Source organism: Oculina patagonica, chromosome 4 (genome assembly GCF_052425735.1).
Source record: "Oculina patagonica isolate OP01 chromosome 4, crgOcupat, whole genome shotgun sequence".
NCBI classification, from domain to species: domain Eukaryota; kingdom Metazoa; phylum Cnidaria; class Anthozoa; order Scleractinia; family Oculinidae; genus Oculina; species Oculina patagonica.
In genome coordinates, this window is record NC_135761.1 from 19,928,505 (window position 1) to 19,952,927 (window position 24,423).

At 38.6% G+C, this 24,423-nt stretch overlaps 4 protein-coding genes and 1 long non-coding RNA gene across 7 annotated transcripts in view; all 5 read left to right on the forward strand.

Moving 5' to 3' along the window:
- Positions 1 to 798: 798 nt before the first annotated feature.
- LOC144651975 (hydramacin-1-like) overlaps positions 799 to 24,423 on the forward strand; it is a 36,573-nt gene continuing 12,948 nt past the window's right edge. Inside the window, exon 1 of the mRNA XM_078512059.1 lies at positions 799 to 821. Coding sequence (XP_078368185.1) covers positions 819 to 821 — 3 coding nt within the window. The 5' untranslated portion in view covers positions 799 to 818. The remainder of the gene's footprint in view (positions 822 to 24,423) is intronic.
- Positions 1,451 to 3,373, forward strand: LOC144652015 (uncharacterized). The gene is made up of 3 exons (XR_013570423.1): positions 1,451 to 2,158; positions 2,254 to 2,335; positions 3,060 to 3,373. It is a non-coding gene; the product is annotated as an uncharacterized LOC144652015 (long non-coding RNA).
- On the forward strand, positions 5,928 to 9,543 carry LOC144651861 (collagen triple helix repeat-containing protein 1-like). 2 transcript variants are annotated; one of them, XM_078511912.1, is made up of 4 exons: positions 5,928 to 6,033; positions 6,875 to 6,993; positions 8,057 to 8,392; positions 8,560 to 9,543. In XM_078511912.1, the coding sequence occupies exons 2-4, from the start codon at positions 6,877 to 6,879 to the stop codon at positions 8,911 to 8,913; spliced, it is 807 nt and encodes a 268-aa protein (XP_078368038.1). In that variant the 5' UTR covers positions 5,928 to 6,033; positions 6,875 to 6,876; the 3' UTR covers positions 8,914 to 9,543. The 2 variants fall into 2 exon arrangements, with proteins under 2 accessions (XP_078368038.1, XP_078368037.1); XM_078511911.1 differs by having other exon boundaries at positions 5,935 to 6,033; positions 6,872 to 6,993.
- LOC144651848 (uncharacterized) lies at positions 10,228 to 15,257 on the forward strand. 2 transcript variants are annotated; one of them, XM_078511884.1, is made up of 4 exons: positions 10,228 to 10,698; positions 11,524 to 11,654; positions 13,710 to 14,051; positions 14,760 to 15,257. In XM_078511884.1, exons 2-4 carry the CDS (start codon positions 11,538 to 11,540, stop codon positions 15,117 to 15,119), a joined length of 819 nt encoding a protein of 272 aa, XP_078368010.1. In that variant the 5' UTR covers positions 10,228 to 10,698; positions 11,524 to 11,537; the 3' UTR covers positions 15,120 to 15,257. The 2 variants fall into 2 exon arrangements, with proteins under 2 accessions (XP_078368010.1, XP_078368009.1); XM_078511883.1 differs by lacking the exon at positions 10,228 to 10,698 and adding an exon at positions 10,729 to 10,989.
- On the forward strand, positions 21,442 to 23,939 carry LOC144651830 (uncharacterized). Its single transcript, XM_078511850.1, has 4 exons — positions 21,442 to 21,506; positions 22,255 to 22,382; positions 22,741 to 23,109; positions 23,355 to 23,939. The coding sequence occupies exons 2-4, from the start codon at positions 22,269 to 22,271 to the stop codon at positions 23,712 to 23,714; spliced, it is 843 nt and encodes a 280-aa protein (XP_078367976.1). The 5' UTR covers positions 21,442 to 21,506; positions 22,255 to 22,268; the 3' UTR covers positions 23,715 to 23,939.

The window sequence follows — 24,423 nt, forward strand, 5'->3', positions numbered from 1 at the left end:
TGTAAATCTTGTTCGAAAAACCAACGCTTGAAAGAATAGGTATGATGTACACGAAAATCAATTTTAAGTGCATTAAGCCTGTTAACACATTAGAAAAAAGTTAATGCACTCTTTACAAAAGAGAAGCAATACCTTATTGTTACTTATTTTCGCGAGACTTAATTTTCGCGATTTTCAAAAAATCGCGAAATTAAAGATCCGCGAAAATTAATTTTAAACGATTTCTATTGTATTTTTGGCCAAATCGCGAAAATTAAGTCTCGCGAAATATTCCCGTTCCATTTTTGCGAAATTAAGTTCCCGTATTTATTGACCATGCTTAACAAAGAATAGTTGAAAAACAGGTTAAGACAACTAGCATAAAAAATGGTGGGACAGAGGCAGCTGTTGTTTTCACGCACACGACAATGTTTCGGTGTCCCCGGTCACACCAGGTCGGGCATTTTGTTGTGCTGACACTACACTTTGTCGTGCTGACACTACATTATAGAGCACAAGAGGACATGCTGTAACTTCATGTTACTCTGTTAAGGCAATTATCGAGATGTCAAGAGAAACATTTCTATTTTCAATATTATTGACTGAAAGAATCACTGTAGAAGCCAAAACGTTATTTACACAGTGGTATAATGTCGTGTGCAATGATTGATATCAGATTATTTGAGAATCAAATGCACTTAGAGAGTCGTGCAGCAGATAACGCGCACATAACGTATAACGACACTCCCAGGAGATTTACACTCAGTCGCCAGAGGGGACAAAATCACATGAGTCATAGAATATAAGGAAATCCAAAACAGCCCTGCCTGACAAAAACCATGGTAGGAATGATAGTTAAATTTTAAATATGAGAAAAAAAACAGGCTAAGAATAGTTAATTATATAAATCTAATACCAATCAAGCCACAGTGTTTTAGTTTATGCTTAAAAAAGCATGAGCTAACAATTCAAAGTTAAACTAAAATTTAACGTATCTAAATGGTTCTTGTGAACTTTTTCTCAAATAATTTGCTGCCATTCTTTTCAACATTAGTTAAGAAAACTGCTATTATATAATGTCTTATTGAAGATACCTTTCTAAGTCATTTCATTTCTAAAAAAGATTTTTCCCTTTCTCATTGATAAAAGAAGTTGTATTTGTCTTAACATGAATTGTAGTGTTTGCTGATCAATCTTTTACACCTTTTCGAGCCAGAGAGCTTCGCCAATGCAGGAGACTCTGGTTTCTTCTGAAACTATTGTCAATTCCCGAAGGTAACGCAACGGATGATCCCAAAAATCAAAAGCCAGTAACCTTGCATGGACAATGGGGAAATTGACCCAAAAACAGCCAAAATCACGTGCATTTTGCGAGTTTCGGGCTTACAATTTTAGTTTCGCACTTCTTAGTATATGGCTTTTACAGAAAATACATCAATGAAATGAATGAGACCTTTCTAACGGTTTTACCTTTTTCTAAAACTAGTGGCGAAATTTACTGAAACGTTGTCCATTTTAGCGTTCTGTTTGTATAGAAAACACACTTTGAGGTTTTATTTTTCTCCTTCGCATTGCTTTACTTCATAGCATATGACTTTAATTGTTTGGCGTTTAAAGAAGCTCCATGCAAATTTTTATAGGAAAATAATGTATATAGTGCTAGCGAAATACAATTTTCTAATTTTTTTTCTGACGTTTTCAAACTCTCTTTTCTAAGAGACTTACATAAAAAAACGCAAACAATATTTAGGTTGTTGGCCGGTTTACACGTTACGATTTGTCGGCCCGATTTGATCCAAGCAAATTAACACGCTGCGATTCGTCGAGAGGCTTTTCTTCGCCTATTTAAATTTGAAAGGATGAAAATCGGCCCGATTTCTGAAATCTGTGACACTGCAACAGATTTTTAAAGAAAATCGGCCGATTTTTAAGTGCGCACTCATTTTCTTATCAAATATGGGCCAAATTGGGCCAACAAATCGTAGCGTGTAAATCGGCCTTGAGCAGTTATCCAGTTCGATAAAATGTTCGGTCACCTCAGTTATCTGGCTCAGCTCTTTTCTTTTCTCTAATTTTTTGGTGCAGGCTTTTCGTCGTACATTCCTGTTGTTCGTCCTGTGTGCAACCTGCGCCATTTTGAATGTCTCAGTGGTTGAAGGAGGTCTGATAGATGACATCAGTAAGTACTGTTTCTTGCATGATCTAGCATTTTACAGATTTTAAAAATATGCCAATTAAGCACAAATACTGATGATATCATTTGTTGCTCTATAGAGGAGTGCTATGATACTTGGAGCAGATGTACCACATGGAGCTATCCATTAGGTGGAATATTGTGGCAGAAATGTAATACCAGGTAGATATTAATTTCTTTGTTGTTCAGTATAGGGTTTTAAATTTATTAGAGCAGTTTTTCGATTGACTGAGTGTCATAAAACCACTGAAAAGCAAAGCAATTACTCTGACCAGTCACAAAAGATACGTACAATGCAGTTAACCAATCAAAACTCCAAGCAAATATATGTAGTTCTAGCTGGCACGGCACGAAGCGCTGGAAGACGAGCGAGACATGACTAGTTTTGGTTGCATTCTAATTGGCTGAGAAAGTAGTGTAATTTTTTTTAACCAACTTCTAAGCGCAGTAATGCAAAACGAAAGCAAACACAAATTACTTTCGATACTCAAGTAAAAACAGCTCTAAGCGTGTTATCCTGTTTTTTTTTTATGGTTAGTGCGTTGGATTCCAGAACGATCAGTCGGGATTCGAGCCCTGGCCAGGGTCACTGTGTTGTGTTCTTGTGCTAACACACTTAATTCTCAGCTGCCTCTCTCCGCCAAGCTGGCCGGCTGAAGTATCAATGGGTACCGGCAAATTGTTAGGGCAACTTCATATCCTCATAGAATGCTGGGGAGTGTCCTGCAATGAACTAGCCTCTTATCTAGGAGAAGTAGAAATGTTCTAGACGCCTGGTGCTTTAGAATTTGTAGTCACCCCCGAGAGCTATGAGCTACATTGCTAAAAAGGTCTTAAAATTTTTAAGTCATATTACCATTATTAATCATTTGCGTAATCTTTACAGGTGCAAATGCCTCGGCCGTGAAGGTGGTACGTGTGTGGAGACTCCTAGCAAGTGTCCCTTAAGCAACACCGCTTGGCAATGTCAGTGCCACGGGACATTCAACAATCCTAAGGCGTGGTGGTGCAAATTTTATCCCTCAAAGTAAACCAAGTCAGCGCCAAACGTTTGACTAAAACGTTATTGCACGGCAGCATGTTTGAAGCATAGATGCTCTTTGCTTAATAGAACATGAGTAATTAGATATTTAAAATGCAAGTAAGTGAATAAACCACCTAGTTACTGTTGGAATAAAGACTAATGTCTTGATTCAGGTAATAAAAGTGTTACAGTTTGCTCGATGCTTGTGATATTTTTTTCTTTAGCTGGTTGCTGAGGGCTGACATGTTTAGAACCGTTTTATAACAGTACGCCCAAGGTGAAGGGGTACTCTCGGAAACATTTTCCGAGAGTTGATGTTGTTCACATCGCATTTTTCATCTTCAAATAGATGAATAATATTTCATAATTCTAAAATAAGTGCACTGGAAATATCGCACTTCAGACCCAACGGCTCAAACCTGATACCCTTTGGCATGGTACTTGCGTAGCTGTCGCGAAGTGAGTCCTACTTCCCCCGGGGTCACATTCACCACGGGTAATTTTACCCGTGTCTCAAATTTATCGTTGTGAAGTCTGTTTCGTGTTTAGGTAGCATAATAGACTGGCGCTAAACTCCAGATTCATAAGCGTGAAGCGAGTAGTAGGAGTATTTCTACACCCACTAAATGAAACGTTTGTAGGCCAGGCCATGGCAGGCATCAAAGTGCAGGCATGATATATGCCAACCTTTAAATGTTTCTTTTGCATTAGGAAACAATTCAAGCTTAGCTTGATTTGTTTCCTAATGCAAAAGGAAACATTTAAAGGTTGGCCATATGCTTTAGTTGTCAAAGATAAAAGGGAATTCGTCAGCAATGTCTGCTTCAATATTAGGCAAGCGTTATGTAATGGGATCGAAATTTGACGCAGTGTAATCTGGTTCCCAGGATCTTTCCAGAAAAATTTCTCAAAAACTGCCCTCGTGCCTCTGAGCAGCAAGAGAGAGAAAAGGCTGAGAAGAACACGAATCATGAACAAAAGTAAGCCGTAATGATTTCTTTTAGTATCCACGGTGCACTACAACTGGGATTGGCTCGTTTGATTTTACCACCAACACTTTAAAGTTGCTCACATATCCATTCACTTGCAGCATGGAACTTTCCCTCTTTGATAACGACAGAGAAAAATACCGCTCTTGCAATAGCTTTCATGAAAGTGAACTGCTTACACACAAGAGTACATTCATGAAATAAGCTTACAGCCGGAAACCTCGCACGGTAAAATCAACAGTACCACAAGGGTTTTATCCAGGGACTAAAAGTAAGACCCATTTTGACATGCAAGAAAATAAGCAATACTACATGCGAGTAGTGATTTTATCATATTTGACAGGTATCATATCATATTTGACATGCATGTATTTGTGAGAATCGTCTTTGCGTGACACTAATGGCCAAACCCTTTATGTTCCAAGCCTGAGCATTATGTGTTCCATTATGTATTCAATACATAATCAAGCATACAGCTCTTGAACCTTAACGAAATGATTAGCAAAAGAAAATTGTCAGTGATATTTAGACGGAAAAATGTAAAAAAATCGATACAGCGCTCCCAAGAACCAAACGACCACTAGACTACTTTCACCCTTTCACTCCCAAATTTTCCCCCCAAAAACGCGTTTTTTAACCGCTAAATTAAATTTTTGGTGCTATGATCTTGAAATTTACCTTAACTTTGCTAAAGAAGCACTATTTTACATCTAAGCAACATTTTGATGACGATTTCGTGCAAAAATATACAATATTTCACTTTGGTGCATGCGCATAAGCCAAAATTTGGACTTTTTTTGCTGAACCGTTCCAATTTTTTTTTTGCTCTGTTTGCTTCCGTTTTTTTCGGCTTTCTTATTCTCGTTACTTTCTACTCTTCATAACCTTTCTTATGGCCAAAAAAGTTTTGACGTTATCATTGGAAAACTCTTAAAAGGGGACCTTGACCAATTACAGGAGTACTGGCCTTCTTGAGCAACGATTTTGAATTAAAAACGGATCGTATTTTTCTCTGATTAGCTCTGTGAGAATGCAACCGATATTCTAAATGAACGGTCCTGCAGAAAGGTCGATCCAAACTCCATGAGATTCTTATTAAGAACTTTAACTGATGTGCTAATTAATGATGTCACAAGAGGTTCAAAGACTGCACCTCCAAATAGCGCGCGTTCACTCCAAATAGGAGTGAAAGGTTTAATAGCCTCCCACCAGTTTCTGCTCCCACGCATTCGTTTTAAGGGGCGATCGTGTTTATTTGTGGGGAGGAGTGAAACACAATCGCCCCTTAAAAACGACTGCGTGGGAGGCTATAGACTTTTACGCTACAGATCTAGAGAAGAAAACAATACGAAAACTTTCGCCGGTGATTCCAGCTTGTTTTCTTAGCCATTGCAGGAAAGCAAAGAGTCCTGGGTATAGGATAGAGCCAAACTGAGCGAGGCTCGACTAGTGGAAACCGCGGCTCCATAAAACATTGAATTCCTCCATTAACTATTGATAACACAAGAAAGCGAAATTAAATAGAATAACAAATAAATAAAGGCGTTAAAAGGTGAACTAGCAATTAATTCAATTCCTAAAACAGAAAGCTGAAAACCGTATGCCAAAATAAAATTAAAATCTAAAACCAAAAACCGAAGCTGAAATGCCCTACATACCAAATACCTAATTTGGTGTCGCTAAAATCTGAAACCTTACTGAAAGTAAGCAAATCATCTCTAGTGCCAAAAGCTGAGATGAAACTAAAGCCTATAGATTCTACATGAATACGAATAGCAGCTAACAAAATACACAATTCGATTTAACCGGATTCAGACAGTACACCGATCCGATTTATCAAAACTGAGGTAAGCATATGTTGCAGTTAGTGTAATTTTTTCTAATGAGCTCAAGTGTACTTATCGTAAGCTCTAGCCAGTCTTTATTCCTCGAATCCAGGCCTTTCAGAATTTTTCGAATGAAGCTAAATCGTGTTTAATTATTCTTTAAGAGCAACACGAACACTTTGTTTAATACGTTTTTAAAGTTATTTAGCTTTAGCAACCAAAACGTTCGCTAGTATTACCAGATTGGTATGATGTCTATTATAATTGTTTCATTGTCAGTGCTGAATCAAATATCCAAGTTAAATATGACAATAAGCACGATGATTATAAAGAAAGGGAAAAGGAATACATCATAGAACTCGTAGCGTCATTAATTATTTTGTTGTCTTCTGTACAATATGTTACTTTTTAAAGTAACATATTGTACATTTTGGCCTTAAGTCTGTGTAACTGTATTACATAGAGAAATTAATTGTTGTCGTTTGTCAGATTCCATTTTTTTAATTTACACTGCGGAGAAACAATTGCTAAATGGATAGATTGAATTCAGAAGTTACTTTGCTATTTATTTATATCCCCACTTTTCACAGTTGAGTTGAAATCCAACTTTCCTTGAGAGTTTCAGAATACCGTGCCTCTTGGAATTCTATGCTAGTTTTAATTTATTTTATGAGACTGAGAAAGCGACGTTTGTAAATTTTAACAATTTATCAAAACAAAATTTTAGACGATCTCCTCTTATCTTTTTTAATGAATAAGGGTTGCCGCAGTTTGTAAGCGAAAATGGCGTTAAGGATTTTACCCATGAGAAAAAACCTGTTCTTTGTTTATCTTTCTTTCTCCACAACAAAACGTGAAGAAGAAATGGCCTCCATTTCGCACAAAGTCTCTGTGATCTCCTTGTTGTTTCTATTTGAGATGTCATTATTGGTTTACTGCGCCACAGCAAATAACAAAACCAATCAACCATCCTACAAAATGGTAAGTGACATCTTACTGCGTTGCATGACCTTACGTGTCAATGTTAATTTCTGACAAGAGAAGAGTAACCCTTTCTTTACAAATATTCATCGATTTAACGTTCGGCTTATAATAGACCTGACCCCGGGGAGGGGGGCACTCAAAAAAGTTTTATACGGGGAGGCTCCGCCCCAAGCTCTTACCCCTTACCCTTTTATATACCATTTTCACAGAAATTTTACCCCTTTCATATACCTTTTACTGAAAAAAGGTACCCTTTCATATACCTAAAAGACTGCATAAACTAGAACAGGAAGTTTCTTGTCATTTTCTTGTTGCGCTTTATAAATTAAAATAATACAGCCATAAGTGCGTCTGTTCGAAATATTTTAATTTAAGGCCCTTTAAAAAACCTAAATAACGGATTTACATACCCTTTCATATACCTAAACTTCTGAAATCCCTACCCTTTATATACCTGAAGCCTGAAAAAGGTACCCCTTTCGGGCGGAGCCTCCCCGTATAGGCCATTATATGGAGTAGCCCTCCCCCCCCCCCCCCGGGACCTGACCAAGTTAAATACATTCATTTCCATTATTCCTCGATCAGTGCTTCTAGTATTATACTGTGCTGGTTGTAAGTCCAATACTCTATTCTGGAAGTGTACTATAGACTTACCATACGGTATTCCTTCAGTCAGAAGCTTAAACTTACATAGGATATAATGGTTATCGAATGTAAAGATAACAAGTTCCTGGTTGTATATTTCAGACTTTGTTTTTCATTTTGCATAAAATATATTGCTCCTCTCCTTAACACTTAAATTTTAGCACATCACTGGCTTTATTTTCCCTCTAGTTGAACCAGTTTCCTTCTCCTACTCTTAGTTTGGCTGCAAAATTATTCTGAAATTATAAAGTTTTATTGTATTGCGACTAACAAAATTAGTCATCGAGGGAAGCCCAGGCTGCTTGGCTGGCTCAGTTGTTTTAGTCCCAAAATGTCAACGTTAACTTTATAAATATATTTCAATATCTATAATGTCTAAGCCTAAATAACTCAAAACTGTCTCATTCCAACCCAGCACCCCCCTCCTTTCTGTTATGGTGGTCTCCCTGGTACGCACGGCAAGCCTGGGTCTCCTGGGGTACCAGGACGTGATGGCCGTGATGGCCGCGAAGGAGCCAAAGGTGACCAGGGTAGCCCAGGGAAGACTGGACCCCAGGGACCTCCAGGACCCTCAGGGACTCGTGGTGCTAAAGGAGAATCTGGTGTCCAGGGTCCTCCTGGTCAAAAGGGGCAGCGCGGAGAGAGTGGAGCAAGTTTAATCCCTGGGACTCCTGGTGCGATGTCTTATAAGAACTGGAAAGAGTGCGCATGGAAAAACTTGAATGACGACAAAGACCATGGCTTGATTAAGGTAAGTGTAAGTTAAGGTAAGTTCACTACAAAGCTTGCGTTGATTCGACACGATTTGTACATGTGTAGCTAGGAGTAAATTTAAACAATTATCAAATAATTCAGTGTTTTCAGAGAATTTCGATTCTTCTTTTCATTATTTCCTTCTTTTCATTATTATTTTCACAGGACTGTATGTTTACCAAGAATTTTTCTGACACAGCCCTTCGTGTTTACTGGAGTGGCGATTTCAGAATCTATGGCTGTGACAGTTGTTGCAAACGCTGGTATTTCACTTTTAATGGTGCTGAATGTGCAGCTCCCCTGCCAATTGACGGTATTGTGTACATGTATCAAGGAAGTGGTAAAAGTCCTCACCGTGTCCGCCATATTGAGGGGCACTGTAACAACATCCACAAAGGCAGGGTGCGCGTAGGCTTCTGGGTCGGTAATTGTGCCGGATATGGAAGCGTTGACGCCCACACAGGCTGGAATTCAGTGTCCCGGATCTTTGTTGAAGAAGTTCCTAAACCTCAGGCTTAGATTCCGAGACAAAATATCTCCTCCTACATAAACGCCTAAAAAAGGACTGCGATAAGTTGTTAATTACGTAACAAGTGTTTCCTCTGATTACTGGGTATGCTTTGTAATTGATTTACGTTTGCTATTTAATTAAATAAAACACAGGAGGTTTCACAAAGAAAAGTATGCTTGTTTGTATCAGTTTTTTTATATTTTCATCTATCATTTTTCATTCTCTACGGAAGGAGATCCAGTTGTTTGTTCACAATGTAACGTAATGAAGAGACAGAAAAAAGGATATAAAGAACAAGTCAAAAATGAAGACAAATGAAACACTAGTTGGACATCTAATTAAGGAAGCTATAACCATTGCGTTTTAGATATTGAAAGAAACCAGATTGGAACGAAACGAAAACTCAGTCACCAATTTTATCCCAGTCGAGTCCAAAACTCAGTGTCGTGTATTGCCTGGAGCCCTACTACCAGAATACAAAGCCATGCGTCTTACGTTAGGGATAGAACCAGTTACAAGACCTTGATACTAATGGGCGAACAGAGCGAAACCTAAAAAGGAAAAAATGTTCTTCGGTGCCAAGACAAGATACTGAGAATATACTGGAGAAACCACTTACTTCCTTGAAAGACATTCTTCTTAAAAAACACGTACCTAAGTCCTTTCTCTTTGAGAGCTTCTTCTCATTAAATTGTACTGGTGTTTTGTATGGGAATGGCATTTGATTTTAGATCAATTTTCTAAATCTATAATATTATAGTCTTTTTTTTTTTCTATTGGAAAAATTAAATCTGCACAAGCGTATTGAAACCCTATATCTCCAGGTGTTGGTTAAAATAGTACAAGTAATTGATTATTTTGTTTTTACTGCAAGGATTTACGGCGTTTTGAAGTTTTATGGATTATCCTTTCCATAACCCTAATTTTATGTTTTCATTGTGAAGAATGAATTTTTACAACTGTATTAAAACCCTGATATTGTTTAGAAAAAAATGGAAACCCCCGCTGTCTAGAGAAATGCGCAATCAAAAGTAGGAGTAAACACTATAAGCTAAGCTCTCAATTTATCTTTTTTCATTAGGTTTGCTGACTATAGGTCACGGATGGTATATCTTATGCTTTCTTTTCCTCGAGCTAAAAAGAGTCTAAAAACGGTGAAGCCATTGATGTTTCCAGTTTTCTTCGTAGCAAATCCTTGTATGTCTTCTTTGCAAATTCTTCCGAAACTATTCTCTTGAATTGACCTTCCAAGTCACGGGTGTTATTATATTATTTTATATTAATTACATGAGTTAACACTGCCACGCACTGATATGCAAAAGTTGTGTAATGCTTTTAAATGTGCACTCTTCGTAGATATCAGTGGAATTTGGACCCTAACTTTCACTTTTTTAACTTGGCCTATACAGTTAGCTTGCAAAAATATATAGTTGAATACATTTCATATAGCTGATCACGCGTACATGTAGCTGATCACGCATTGGGTCCTTTTGACCCCAAAATTTTATTAGATTAGGCTCCCATTAATGATAAACAACGCCTCCAGAAATCCGTCAAGCACGAGAGACAATCATAAACTTCAGCCAACTTTATCAAGCACAAGGAACAATCATGAACTTCAGCCAACTTTATCAAGCACAAGAAACAATCATGAAATGTAGCCAACTTTAACAATTATGTTAGATTTGGCCAGATGTACGCTGTAAGGGGGTATATTCGCGGTTGAATATGACCGTTGTAATTTGCAGTCAGTGTAAGAAACTGAGTGTGTAATGTTTTTCAGCCACAATAAGGTGAAGTGCAATCGCTCTTGCTAGAACTAGAGAGTAAAGGAACTTTTCCTTGAACGCTATGGAAATATGTTCCGCTTTTTTTTTTCAGCAAAAAAAAATGTTGGCGTGAACGTGCTCAGCTTTCGAACATGACGTGAACCTCATTAACGCCAACAGATGAATAAGACTGATAAGATAGGACAACTTGTTATAAAACGCGACATACACGAGAAAAAGTATATTGTCCTTCAACAACAATAATTGCAAGATAGGTACTCAATCGCTAAAGCCTAACAAACTGCAATTACAGAGGTAACTTTACTTTCCTTAGTTAAGTAATGGAAACTATTTTTACACTGAGTCTCACGTCTAACCATTTTACTTTCGCGTACAGAACGTGTTTGAATGTTGGACACCGCAAAAGGAGGAAATGTCTTTTTCAAACTAGACACTTTCCTTCAGGAATTCCACACTACTTTAATAATACATGCTTCCTTTCGTGCTTCCTTTCGTGTAAATCTGAAGCAGCCTGAAGGGAGCCAGATTTCGCATGATAAACGATTTTAGGTATTTTAGCTCAAAATAATGAACTTAACATTGTAAGCATGCTTTAAAACATCTTTGGATGTTTTAGTGTTCGATTTTTTTTTTCGGAAAATGATTGGAGTCGTTCGCATGACCTTCGGACAATGTTTAAAAATTTTCAGAAATCTTCGCTGAAATTGCCGAAGTCTTCCTATTCAGTGTTTATATGATAAAGAAAAGATTTCAATCTCGAAGAGAAATAACATTTCTACGCACAACCATGTATTATTCTTTAGTCATTGCAATTATTTTCATAAACAGGTCAGAAGGTCTCCATGGCGCCATCTTGGATGAACATTCCCCTGATGACCATCATGTTATGTTTACTCTTTTTACCGCTGATCACAGTTTGCTCTGCAGCAGACAGCAAACAAAGTGCAAATGATAAGAAAGTAAGTTCATTTCATTTCATAAGGTAGTCCATCCCATATTGTAGCTTGAATAACTTCTAGATAATAATACTAGTTGTAGTATATTACTGAAACTTAATTTACCTGACTAAGCGCTGTTCAGCGCCAGGTTCCCCTTAATTTCCACGCACGAACCTTTCTTGGCTCACGCCCTTGCGTTCCGTTGTTTCTTTTCGTTTGTTTAGATTAAGATAAAAGCAACAAGAAGTTCAAGAAGCTTAGAAACGGCTGGTTAAACCAACTCTTTTCTTTAAAGAAAAGAAGAAAGAAAAAAAAAGTTGGTTTACTCGACGCAGTTATGCGAGTCATGTAAATTTTTAACGTGATTTATAGAACCCAAGATAACCTCCATAGAAATGGCGGGTTTAACACAAAGCTCAAAACATAAGTATGACACAATAGTCTCTTATATCCCAAAATTCTGTTGAAAATTTAAAGGTAACAAAGCTTCTTAGGGATTTAAAATCCAGAAAGCGTTTTTGAAATGGAAACTATACTTCTTGGTTAGGGTCATAAGCCAAGGAAGTGTTAGTTTTTCTGTAATGACGTAATGATCTTCATTACACCAAGGTAGCTATCGCATGTATGAGAAATTCGTAATATTAATTGCAACAAATACGTCACCACAAATTCAAGCACGTTACATAATTTTAATTTCTTTTATCTTTTAAGTCACGTCAGTCTACGTTAGTATTTTACTTTAAAGTGACACTAACAAACAACAAGTCATAAATTTAGGTATGATATTTTACAAGCTTTTATACTCAAGGCAAGATACGTGAGAATTAATTATTTGCAAGTAATGTTGAATTACTTAATCTCTTACTATCTAGCTGTCGTTGACCAAAATAAGATAAATACTTTAATCGTTAAAGAACATACTAGTATTTATATTATGTCACAGATTGCGTGAAGTAACGTTTACTATAAGCATACAGTCACCATTGAATAATTTTTAGTGGGATATGGAAAATTCACCGACAGTTCAGCGCATTTGTCATTGCTTGCGGGCTCAACAGTTTAGTCTCTTCTTTGTCTCTTAACCTTTTCACTCCCGAATTTTTCCCCCAAAAACGCGTTTTAACCTTTAAACTGAATTTTTAGTGCTATGTTCTTGAATTAACCAATACTAACCCAGGAAAGCACTTAGTCACACTGCAGCAACAATTTGTATTTTTTTTTTTTGGCTGATTCGTTCCAATTTTTTTTTTCTTGCTCCTTTTCCTCCCGTTTGTTCGGCTTTCTTATCCTCTTTACTTTCTACTCTTCATATCCTTTCATCTGGCCGAAAACGTTTTGACGTTTTTATTGGGGACCTTGATCGATTACAGGTGTATTGGCCCGTTTAAGCACCGATTTTGCACCAGAAAACGGATCGCGTTTTCCTTTGATTACCTCTGTCAGAATGCAACCGATATTCAAAATGAGCAGTTCTGTGAAAAGGTCAGTCCTAGTTCTATCAGATACTTTCAAAAACATCCACTGACGTACTTATTGATGACGTCACAAGTGGTTCAATGGTTGCGCCTACAAATAGCGCCTAAAATGCGCATTTAGGAGTGAAGGGGTTAAGGTGGATTTTCACTGACGCGTAATTTTTTACGTGCGTTTACGTGCGTGAAAAAATTTAGTGGCAATGTATGAACGACTTGCGTAAACGTTTAAGTGCGCAAGTCGTTCATACATTGTCTCGAAATTTTTTCACGCACGTAAACCAACTTAAAAATTTATTTTAGTGGAAATCCACCTTTAATCTTTAACCCATTTCTACCACTCCTTAACCTCCCCTCGCAGCGCTTTGGCGATTGATGTTGTCGGCAGCGTGGAGTACGGGGCAAATGAACACTACAAAAAACATGACTTTTTTTAAGAAACAACCCATCCGTTTAATAAAGCACCCAACAAACGTGCAGATCGAAAATGCGATCCAACAGTCTACCTAAAACTATTTGGAAATCAGAAAAAAAGATATATCTCTTGATCGATATAAATAAGATATCTGGTCTAAAAATTATTCTTTTAAATTTTTTTATTAAGGGACCTCAGACGACGTCAACATGTGGACCTTGTGAGAATAGTCATTGTTGTTGCGCGCCTGGAATTCCAGGTATCCCAGGCAGCCCTGGACCCGCGGGATCAGCAGGTGCTGCGGGATCGCCCGGCCCACAAGGAGCCATGGGCCCTCGAGGAGACCAAGGCTACGATGGCAAACCAGGAAGCCAAGGACCCAAGGGACCTCAAGGAACCAAAGGTGACGCAGGCGATAAAGGAAGCCAAGGCCCTCCGGGGCCCCCAGGGACCGCCAGCAGTTGCAGAAAAAACTGGAAACAGTGCGTTTTTAAAAATCTGAATGACGAGAAGGACACAGGATTGATCAAGGTACACTAAAAATACTGAGCTCAATAACATTAATAATAAATAAATACAACCGAATTGATTGCAAGACTGGTACTACGGCAGAAGGGAAAAATTTATTGGCTAATATTTCAACTAGCACAGGAACTCAAACTCTTCTTCATGTCGGAAAAACGGCTCTTAAATTGGAATTTTGAGTAAACAGTGTCATTGGATGTTTAAGTAACAAAAGCTACATAAAGATAAATGATTATAGCTACATTGCTTACTCGTAAAGGCGCACAAAAGTGCATAATAAATACTAAGTAGAGATTGAGGTATCGCATGTGGTTTAACATGTCACCGACATATGGTGTTACTTCGTCCCCATTATGTTAAGTTCACGTTTTATGCTCAGATAGATGTATTTAATTCAAGGGTATCAAATTAGTTCACTATATCTTGCACTTTTCCATTTCTTTCCTTTGTAACGTTTGTTTAACGCTCTGTATTTAAAAATATGAAATGGAATAAATAAAATACATACAATGAAATGAAATTAAAAAAGAAGAAAGGCGCGCACACACAAAAAAAAATTACTGAGCTATCGCAGGGCCTCTCGCGGGGAAAATACTGATTTTCATCCTGGCAGTAAAATTATTTACTGGTCGTCTTCATTAGTCGAAAGTCGAATCTTGCGCGTTTCGATCGATTTTGATTCCTGATTGTTGATCATTTAATTCAATTTGCTAGGAATGTATTTTCCATAAAACGTCAGAGGAAACAAGTCTGCGCGTCTTCTGGAATGGCAACCTTCGCATTTATAACTGCCATGCTTGCTGCAGGCGATGGTACTTCACATTCAATGGTGCTGAGTGCTCGGCTCCTGCGGAGATTGATGGTGTGGTCTACATGGTGCATGGAAGTGGCGCCAAAAAGAACTTGCACCGACCACGACAAATCGAAGGTGTGTGTGAGAAAGTCCACAAGGGGATCGTGCGCGTGGGATTCTGGGTCGGTAACTGCGCTGGTTACGGATCTGCTGACGCTTGGACTGGCTGGAACTCGGTGTCCCGGATCTACGTAGAAGAAGTACCACCCCCACAGGCTTAAAACCCGCTTAAAGGGACAAGGAGGAAATTTAAAATTCTTTTTTTGGTGAAAATTAATGATAATAATTAATGATTTGAGTAAAGCTGTTTTAGCCAGATGTACTCGGCATTGCTATAAATTAAAAACTATGCAAATAGAGGAGTTCGTTGTTATTTATCCGCTAAATCCTATCGTTGAACAGGGATTGAAACAAGTGAAAAGTCGACAAATATAAACATTATTATGCACACAATACAAAATAAAAGCTTTTTTTACAAATGCGCTGTGCTCCCAATTTTCACCTTATTTATATACTGAAACGCCGCTATTTCGAAGTGCCAGAGGAAACAAAATGTTAGAAAGAGCGGGGTTTCGAAATAGCCTGGGTAGCAAAAAATTCGTTAACAATGAAGTATTTTTTTATGAAATACAGTAAGGAAAGAGACACGGTTAAAATAACAAGGATTATATGTCAGATAAATCAGCAGATGCTGTTGCTGCGAAAATTCTTTGTTGTTGTTTTTGTTGTTGTATAACATCAAAGTCAGCTGGCTGGTTTACCTTAAGTTGCAGTCGAATCTCAATTCCCTCAGCGGCAAACAAACTGTTGCAGGAGAGAATCGCCAAGCAGACCTCACCAAAACTTTACAGAACATTAATTTAATGTTGAATATTCTGAAAAGGGATAGCAGAGGGGCTTGTAACCCTAAAACACGTAATCCAAAATTCGGAAACCGGAATCCGGAATCCGTTCAGCTGCTTAAGATGAGTGACGAGACAAATGATTCACTACTACAGCGACGACCAATAAAATCACAAAGGAAGAAAGTTCTGTTGTTTTTCTCATTGTTCGTGAAAGAGCTTGACGGGAAAATGATTTTCAAAAAGTGGCCGTGGATAACTCTATCTAATAGAATCGCTGTCCAATGTAAAAGTGTTTTTCAAAAACCACGCAGTGCACTGTATAGTGATTTATCCAGCACACATATCGGAACGCGATTCTTGCACATTATTTTGACTATGAGGTGTTCTGTGAGTACCACCAGGAGGGTCTGAATGGGGGTACCTCGATAACAATAAAAATTTAATGTTTTGGCTCTGTAACATGCAACACTTAAATTTTAGGCATTTTAACACTAACAGTAAAGATTTTACTGTAACAGTAATTTTTATCCAGAAAGAACCAAAAACGGCTCCAAAAAGGCCGATATTATTTTCTTTTAGAGTATCAAGAATTTTTCAGCCATTTTCTGACGACTCTCAATCATTTAGGAATATTTCTGAAGACTTCCAAAGATCTCCAAAGGCTGCCGAAGATGTCCGGAGACTATCGAAGATTTCCGAGGAGAACACACAGCACAGGCTCAAAGTTCAGGAGTGATTTTATTACAGATTTTCGAATAGCAGATAAGAATTTACAATGCTAAAATTCTATGTTTCCACAAAAAACCTTCCAAACACTAAACAGTATTTTCTTCGGCAACAGTAAACATTAAAAAACTGACCAATTTAACAGCAAACATTAAAAATTTTGGGCAAATAACACTTATCAGTACACCCCATTCATACCCTCCACCAGGCCACTCTTAGAACATTGACGTGGACTGGTGGATTGCGTGGAAGGTGCATGGATGCGGTCAAGCAAATCTAGCGTATCTAGCGAAGTGGAGAATAAAGTAAGTCATTCGTATAGCTTATTTTAATGCGATAGGTGACATCAATATTTGGAGGTGATTTGCAGCGCTGATACATTTTTGGGTGTCAAAACCATTTTGTGTGCAAATTAATCTCGTTCAATGTGAGATGGCTGTATGTTATTTTTCTGCTGTTTGAGAAATTTTCATAGCAATAATGAACGCTGATTGCCAATTGTTAGCTAAAATAAACCATTTTTAAGAGGCTCTCAAGTAATGAGTCTCGTCAGTTCGGTTCTGTAGGAGGAAACGCGTTTTTTCAGTTCGTGATCTAAAAATAACCACCCGTGAGAACAGAATGTTGCAATAGGCATTATGCATGATAACGTCATTAGCTCAAAACTCACCACCAAGCCTCGTTTACGCAAATTATTCTCAATCCTCTGCCACCTTCATGCAGTTTTCACGTGGGTATTCTTTTCATTATTGCCGCTTTGCGAATTCGTTCATGATAAAATTTACAAGTTTGCACTTCGAAAGCGAGGCTTGGTGGTGAAATTAGCCAGTCTGACGTAAACATGCATAAGGGCTATTGGTTTGACGCTATGTCTGGAATGTCGTTGATAAGAGATGCGTCAAAAATTTAGATATTTATTATATTTTTCTGTGGTCAGATGTAATGGCTCTTTAATTTAAGAGACCTTGCACTAAATGAGACCTCGATTGCTTTCCCATTACATATACGCCCTTTTGGTTGAGATTCTATAACCACAGCGCTCAAGCTGCTCTAGCTGCAAGAATGTCGGTCAACAGAGAATTCTCTTTCAAAAATTAAGACCTAGAATTCACATTTATTTTATTGGGTACTTCATTTCTATCATTTCTATCATTTCTATCGTAATATTTCGGATTTTAAGAACTTGTTTCTTTGGTCTTTCTTATTTTGTTTTCCGGTTTCCGGATTCCGGATTCCGTGTTTTAGGGTTGCCCTGATTTTAGGTCTAGGGGAAAAAATGATCAGTTCGAAATAGCCAGGAGTTCGAAATAGCTGATAGTAAATAACTGAAAACATAAGGATAAATCCAAGGGAATTCGATCTTCGTTCGAAATAACAGGGACTTCGAAATAACCAAGTTCGAAAAAGCAGGGTTCGGCTAAACTTTACATTCACGACTTAGCTCATAGAACCTTTAATTTTGGCTTTACTTATAGAATAGAATAGAATTGAATACTTCTCAAAATAATGATCACATTAACCCTATTCAGACTGGTGGTGGGCTTTTGAGGCCCGCGGTGACTTTGAACTCATAACTTTTTTAACATTCAACCAAACGCTGCCAAACGTTCTGAGTTTTCCAAAAATTTATCTGGCAATGATTTGGTAGGGTTGGATGATGAGTCAGGAACTTGAAATCGCCATGGCAACGGCATTTTGACAGGAATGTTTTCCCAAATTTGTAATTTTGCGTGTTTCTGTTAATAAAAATTAACTTTAATGGAATTATTTTTACATTCATTTTACGGTTTTAAAGCACATTTTTATTGATTTTGAGTACTTTGCAGTAATTTTGGGTGGCTTTCTGCCATTTTGGAAAAAAATCCAAAATGGTGGATCCAAGATGGCGGCTGTTTTGACATCATGATGTAATTGTCACGTGATGTGACGTCACCATCCCACGTGATGTATACCTAAAGAAAGATTTTCAGACATACAATACATCCTATAAGTTTCATTGTGATTGCTTAAATATTCTGGAAGTTACATGGGGGGGGGGGGGCTTCCGAAGGCCCCCACCCCGGTCAGAGAAGGTCAAAAAAAAAAGCCCGGTCTGAATAGGGTTAAGTCTGTATGTTTGTTTTGTTTTTCTGTCGCTTTTGTCGTAAGGAACCTTTGATGAGAACGATGAAATCGGAAAAATTAAGTTGTCTGGTTTCGAAATATTCCTTATAATCGAGAACCGTGGTGTCACGAAATTGAATCATAAGATATATCACGCTGGCAATCCATTTCCATTATCTATTTGTTCGTGTCAGATTGGCTGTTGTAAAATACCTTTTCAGTAGATTTTTTTTATATTAGACTTTTTAAGTAAATATTTCATGACAATTAGCCTATAAATAACTTTAAAAAATGACGAGTGTACAAATCTTGTGGCAGTCTAGCACGGCAAAGGGGGTGGTACTCCCTATTAGGGAGTGTGCAATAATTATCAGGAGGGGGGGCAGTAAAATGAAAAGGGGGTACAATGTAAACTCACAGCCTTAGGGAGGGGGGTAACATGAAAATGTCTGAGAAAGTTGGGGGGGGGGGGCAACTGAAAAACTGACCTTAAGATTACCAAATACCAAAGATATTTCACTAAAAGTTATACTCATTACTTTCCGGACTGATTTAATATGAATAAAATATGGCTTATTTCACATCAATATCGAAGTTCAGGACTTTTTTGTACTTGTTTGTAAGTTGCTTGAATCGGATCATCGTATACGGCTACACAGAGCGCCGCGTGACTCAGCTCAAAATAAGGCGGAACGCACTAATACTGCCATCGGCAAAGCCTTGACAACCGGAAGGCCAGTTGAGCCACCAGCCGATCCATTCCATGGGCTTACGTCCTCACAAATGGACAGCATGACACTGAAAGATGTTGAAGAACATTGCTGGAGTGGAAGAAGGCACCTGCTAGTAAACGAAGCAAGATGTGCGGGAATTCTTTGTTTTTAAAGCTTCAAAAGCTAAAGGAAGATCATGTACGACAAGGACACTACTACTTATAATATGCCTCCCGAGCATACAAGTAAACGATTGCTTGACTCTGGTATACTAACTTCAAACGGTAACGAACTCCAAAAGGTGTGCCAGGAATTAATGATTCACGAAAATGCCTGTAAAAGCTTTGTAGAAAATTAAGAAGACAATGACTCAACTAGTGACTCTGAGCTGCAATCTAGTGACTCAATGCACAATCAGACTCTTAAGAAATGAGCAACTTTAACGAACACAGTTAAGAGGTACTCTTTGTCCCAGACACTGATGTCGAATGCGTTACTGTACAAAGCAAGTAAAGGATTCAGGTATATTTACTATATTTGTAGGTGGTTGTTGAGGGGGGGGGGGGTGGTCATAATTTTTGGGAGATTTGGAGGGGGTTCAGAGCTTATTTGCCTTTGTTGTGAGGGGGTGTTGTGTAATACTTCTCCTTGCGAGGCACATTTTTCGCCCTTCACCCCCCCCCCCCCCCCCCCTCTCCTGACAATTATTGTACAGTCCCTTATGGACTATACGGAACGCTCCCCGCGAAATTAAAGGGGCTCCTTTTTTTTCAACTGACAGCTGACAATTAGCCAAACTTTTACCTTTCAGCTGAGAAATGGCAGTTTTTTAACTGATTGCATATCTAGCAGCCCAAGTCCAGCAGCCTCGTTCCCAGGAGCTTTTTCATTCAAAAGTGGCCCTTTCTACCATTGAAAGGAAAAGCGCCCTGGGTGCAAAAAAAAAAAAACATGTAGCTCATCACGCCCAAGATCCCTTGACCTCCAATTTTTAAAACGTTACTTTAGCTTAATTTGCAAAGCTCAGTTACGGTAGATCACAAACAAACAATCATTATCTTCGGCCAAGATTATTTTTCGGTCGACATGCATGTGGACTGTTTGATCATGAGTGCTTGAATGTTAATGTGGAACGTCGTGGGCACTGCGCACGTGGTATTCTGGGTCGGTACTTGCAATGGCTAAAGATATGTTGACGCGCACACTGGCTGGAACACAGTGTCCCGGAATTACTTGGAAGAAGGACTACCCCCACTGGCTCAAAACCTGCTAAAAGGTCCAATGATTTAACTTCAAATTCCGTTTTGCTGGAGATTAAGAAGACAATAACTATATAGGCCCGCAATGCATATTGGCAGTTAAAGCACTTATATGCAATGAACTGCACATCTTTAACGGTACAAAAAGGGGTAACTTATCATGTTTTTCTCTGGTCTACGGTCTCAAATCACAGTATAATTTATCTCACAATTATGTTGACCCTTCTGCCGTGTAATGATTCTATCTGTTCTGCTCGCACATGTAACTTAGCCTCGTTCTTATTTGTTCTTTCGCACCCTTAAGGGACATATAAGACTCTTGGGACTAAGCCAGTCCTTAGATGCGTAAATCATAGAGTGCCAAAACAGTACCCCTCTCCAGGGGATCTAACAAACAAGGATACATGTAGCTGATCACGCCTTGGATACCTTGATCTCAAGGTGTTAGTTAATGCTTCTATAATTATATCATCGCATTAGAAAATTTGTAAACTGAATTTCCGGCAGGGCCCAAAAGAAACAATCGTGAACTCCAGCCAACATAAACCATGTAAGATTAAGCTGGATGCATGCCGTAAGGGGGTATATTCGCGGTTGACATAGATGAATAAGGAGATCAATGTATTAAATCTTTTGGAAGAATATAGAATGTTTGAGTGCTAGAATGTGAATGTGTAATGTTTTTCAGCCACGAAAAAGTGTCGACGTTACGTCTCTGATTGAACCAGCGAGTGCAGGGGTGTTTCCCTAACAAGACAGAATATTTGGCAAATTTGTATCTGTTGTTATTGTTGTTTTTGGAATGTGTTCAAGTTTTGAACCTGTCTTTACGTGATCCTCTTTGACGTGGGACAGATCAATAAGAGAACATGTTAAAACGCGACACCTCATTTGCGAGGGAGACAGAAAGCTATTACGTTCATCAGAAGAATACATTTTCTTTCGTTAGCCACAACTGCAAGGTAAGTACTTTATCTTTCTTTCAATACTGCATCAAAAATAACTTTGCTTTGCGCTGCTAAGTTGACAAATATTTCGTAATCATTTCTAAACTTTCCCACTTACGGCTACCTTAGTATTTTATTCACTTTGTTTGGTACGTGTTGGAATGTTGAAACTCATCAAAGAGAAACGCTTCCCAAATTCGTCATTTTTTTCAAGAACAAAACACTAACATTTATTTTAACATAACGATGTCCTCGCGCGCATCAGCTGATTTTTCTCGATTTTGTGGCTAGGTTAAGACTTGTGACTAAATGACAAGAAACCAATCCTACTCCGTAGCCACTGATGAAATTTAATTAATATTTAATAATGTATAAACTGCAGTTTTTTATAACGTTTGTGCCTTGTTAAAATGAAGAGTGTATTGAATATTGTTGGTATATGGTCAAATTATTTTGGCAACGTTCGGACATGACCTTCGGAAATAACTTTATCCTTGAACTCGGGATCAGCATTATCCGTCCGACGGATAATGCGACTGAACGGTTAATGTGTTCTCTAGCATAAAGACGAGCACAGGACGCATTATCCGTCAAGATGGAGTATCTTTCGTGGTTCGTAGTTCGTAATTCGTAATTTAAGACCCACTTTGAAATATACTTCATCTAAGCAGATAATGCATCCTCTGGAATATAAACAGTCATTTACATATCTCATGGCACCAATGTTGTATTCTCTATTCATTGCAATTATTCTTATCCACAGTTCAAAAGACATCTATGGCGCAATCTCGTTTGAACATTTCACCGACCATCATTTTATGTTTACTGATTTCACCGCTGACCACATTCTGTACCGCGGCAGGCAACAAACCAAGTGCAGATGATAAGAAAGTGAGTTCACTGTTTTGAAACAAAAAGGGTCAATGCTGCAGATTTAATAAATGCTTGTTATTATCACTAGCAAACGACATTTGAATAAGTCATCTTAGTGCTGCCCCTTTCTTTAGTTCGTGCACGAACCTTTCTTGACTCACGGTCTTACTGTCTGTTCTTTCTTCTCGTTTGTTCACGGAAATCTCCTTAAACTGGCCGTTACTCCATAACAAATACAATTACGATTAACAAGAAGGAAATACTCAAGAAAATTTTTGCAGATTGAAAATGCAATCTTACAGTCTACCAAATACTTTTCGTAAGCAGTTGAAAGCTAACAAACTTGCATTTAACGCATTTAACTTTCAAAAATTAGGGACCTCAGGCGACGTCACCATACGGAGCTTGTGTGCATAGTCATTGTTGCTGCGCGCCAGGAATCCCAGGAATTCCAGGCAGCCCTGGTCCCGCGGGACCAGCAGGTGTTGCGGGATCTCCTGGTCCTCAAGGATCTATGGGACCACGAGGAGACCAAGGCTACGATGGCAAACCAGGAAGCCAAGGCTCCCCAGGCCTCACCGGACCTCAAGGGCTTACGGGTCTAGTGGGACCACAAGGAACCAAAGGTAATGCAGGTGATCAGGGCCCTCCTGGCATCCAGGGTTCACCAGGGACACTAAGAGCTAACTGGAAACAGTGCGTGTTTAAAAATCTGAACGAAGAAAAGGACACAGGATTGATAAAGGTAAATAATGTTCTCACGTTTCTATTCACGGTTAGCCCTTATCATTTACGTTAACAGAGTGGCGTTTTCCCTTTTAGGAGCTGGATCAAAAAGCATTGGAAAGTATCAGTCGTAAATTTGGCGAATCATCCCCATTTAGCTAAATTACAGCCCAAGAAAAACCTCGCAAAGTTTGTGATGGTAATAGCTGGCCCTCTCTTACTAACATACTGAACACAAACCTAAATCTTCTATTATTTCTGTAGGACTGTGTTTTCAACAAAACTGCAGACAAAACTGGCCTGCGCGTTTTTTGGAATGGTGTTCTTCGCATCTATAATTGCCATGGTTGCTGCAGGCGATGGTATTTCACATTCAATGGTGCTGAGTGCTCGGCTCCGGCGGCGATTGATGGCATAGTCTACATGGTGCATGGAGATGGCGCCAAGAAAGATTTGCACCGTGTACGACAAATCGAAGGAGTGTGTGAGAAAGTCCACAAGGGGATCGTGCGTGTGGGATTCTGGGTCGGTAACTGTGCTGGGTTCGGATCTGCTGACGCGGTAACAGGTTGGAAATCAGTATCCCGGATGTACGTGGAAGAAGTACCACCCCCACAGGCTTAAAGCATGGTGCTAATAGTTATCCTGTTTTAGTGCAAAATAAGAATAGACACTGAAATTATAGATACACAAAATAAGCATAAGGGGATTAAGGCTTTATCAAGTCTGGAATTTTACATAACAAGCTTGATAGAAAGTAACTTGAAAGATTGCGTAAAGCTCGTGTAAACAAGAAGTAGTTGATTATGATGTAAAAGCATAACAAAAGTGCAAATAAATGGTTGGAATATGAAATACGACACATGGTTTATTTTTATTAATAGTTAACCGCTTCTTGCTACTCAGTTTTAATTAACTATACCGGCCGGGATGGTTAGCCTGCTGGACTAAGCAGGACTCCGGATCGAGCGGTCTGGGTTCGAGCCCTGGCCAGGGTCACTGCGTTGTGTTCTTGGGGATGACACTTAACCCTTATAGTGCCTCTTCACCTAGGTGTATAAATGGACTAGCTTCCAATCCAGGGGAGAGTAGAAATACTCCTAGTCGCGTTATGCTAAGGAAACCGGTGATAAGCGCTGGTCGTATGGGCCGCTAGGCTCAATCACCGTGTAACGCCTCAAAATGTAACTGAACATGAAACACCGACGCAAAATCTAACGACTGCAGCAAAAACCCGAAATGTAACAACTTCTGGCACAAAATGTAACAGTTTTTTAGCGCAAAGCATAACAACATTTTTAACGTGAAATGTAATAAATTACATTTCACGTTA

Coding starts and splice junctions, on each gene's coding strand:
- LOC144651861 (XM_078511912.1), top strand. CDS start 6,877: ATGGCCTCCATTTCGCACAAAGTCTCTGTGATCTCCTTGTTGTTTCTA. Junction 6,994..8,056: donor ATCAACCATCCTACAAAATG/GTAAGTGACATC, acceptor ATTCCAACCCAG/CACCCCCCTCCTTTCTGTTA. Junction 8,393..8,559: donor AAGACCATGGCTTGATTAAG/GTAAGTGTAAGT, acceptor TTATTTTCACAG/GACTGTATGTTTACCAAGAA.
- LOC144651848 (XM_078511884.1), top strand. CDS start 11,538: ATGGCGCCATCTTGGATGAACATTCCCCTGATGACCATCATGTTATGT. Junction 11,655..13,709: donor AAAGTGCAAATGATAAGAAA/GTAAGTTCATTT, acceptor TTTTTTATTAAG/GGACCTCAGACGACGTCAAC. Junction 14,052..14,759: donor AGGACACAGGATTGATCAAG/GTACACTAAAAA, acceptor TCAATTTGCTAG/GAATGTATTTTCCATAAAAC.
- LOC144651830 (XM_078511850.1), top strand. CDS start 22,269: ATGGCGCAATCTCGTTTGAACATTTCACCGACCATCATTTTATGTTTA. Junction 22,383..22,740: donor CAAGTGCAGATGATAAGAAA/GTGAGTTCACTG, acceptor TTCAAAAATTAG/GGACCTCAGGCGACGTCACC. Junction 23,110..23,354: donor AGGACACAGGATTGATAAAG/GTAAATAATGTT, acceptor TTATTTCTGTAG/GACTGTGTTTTCAACAAAAC.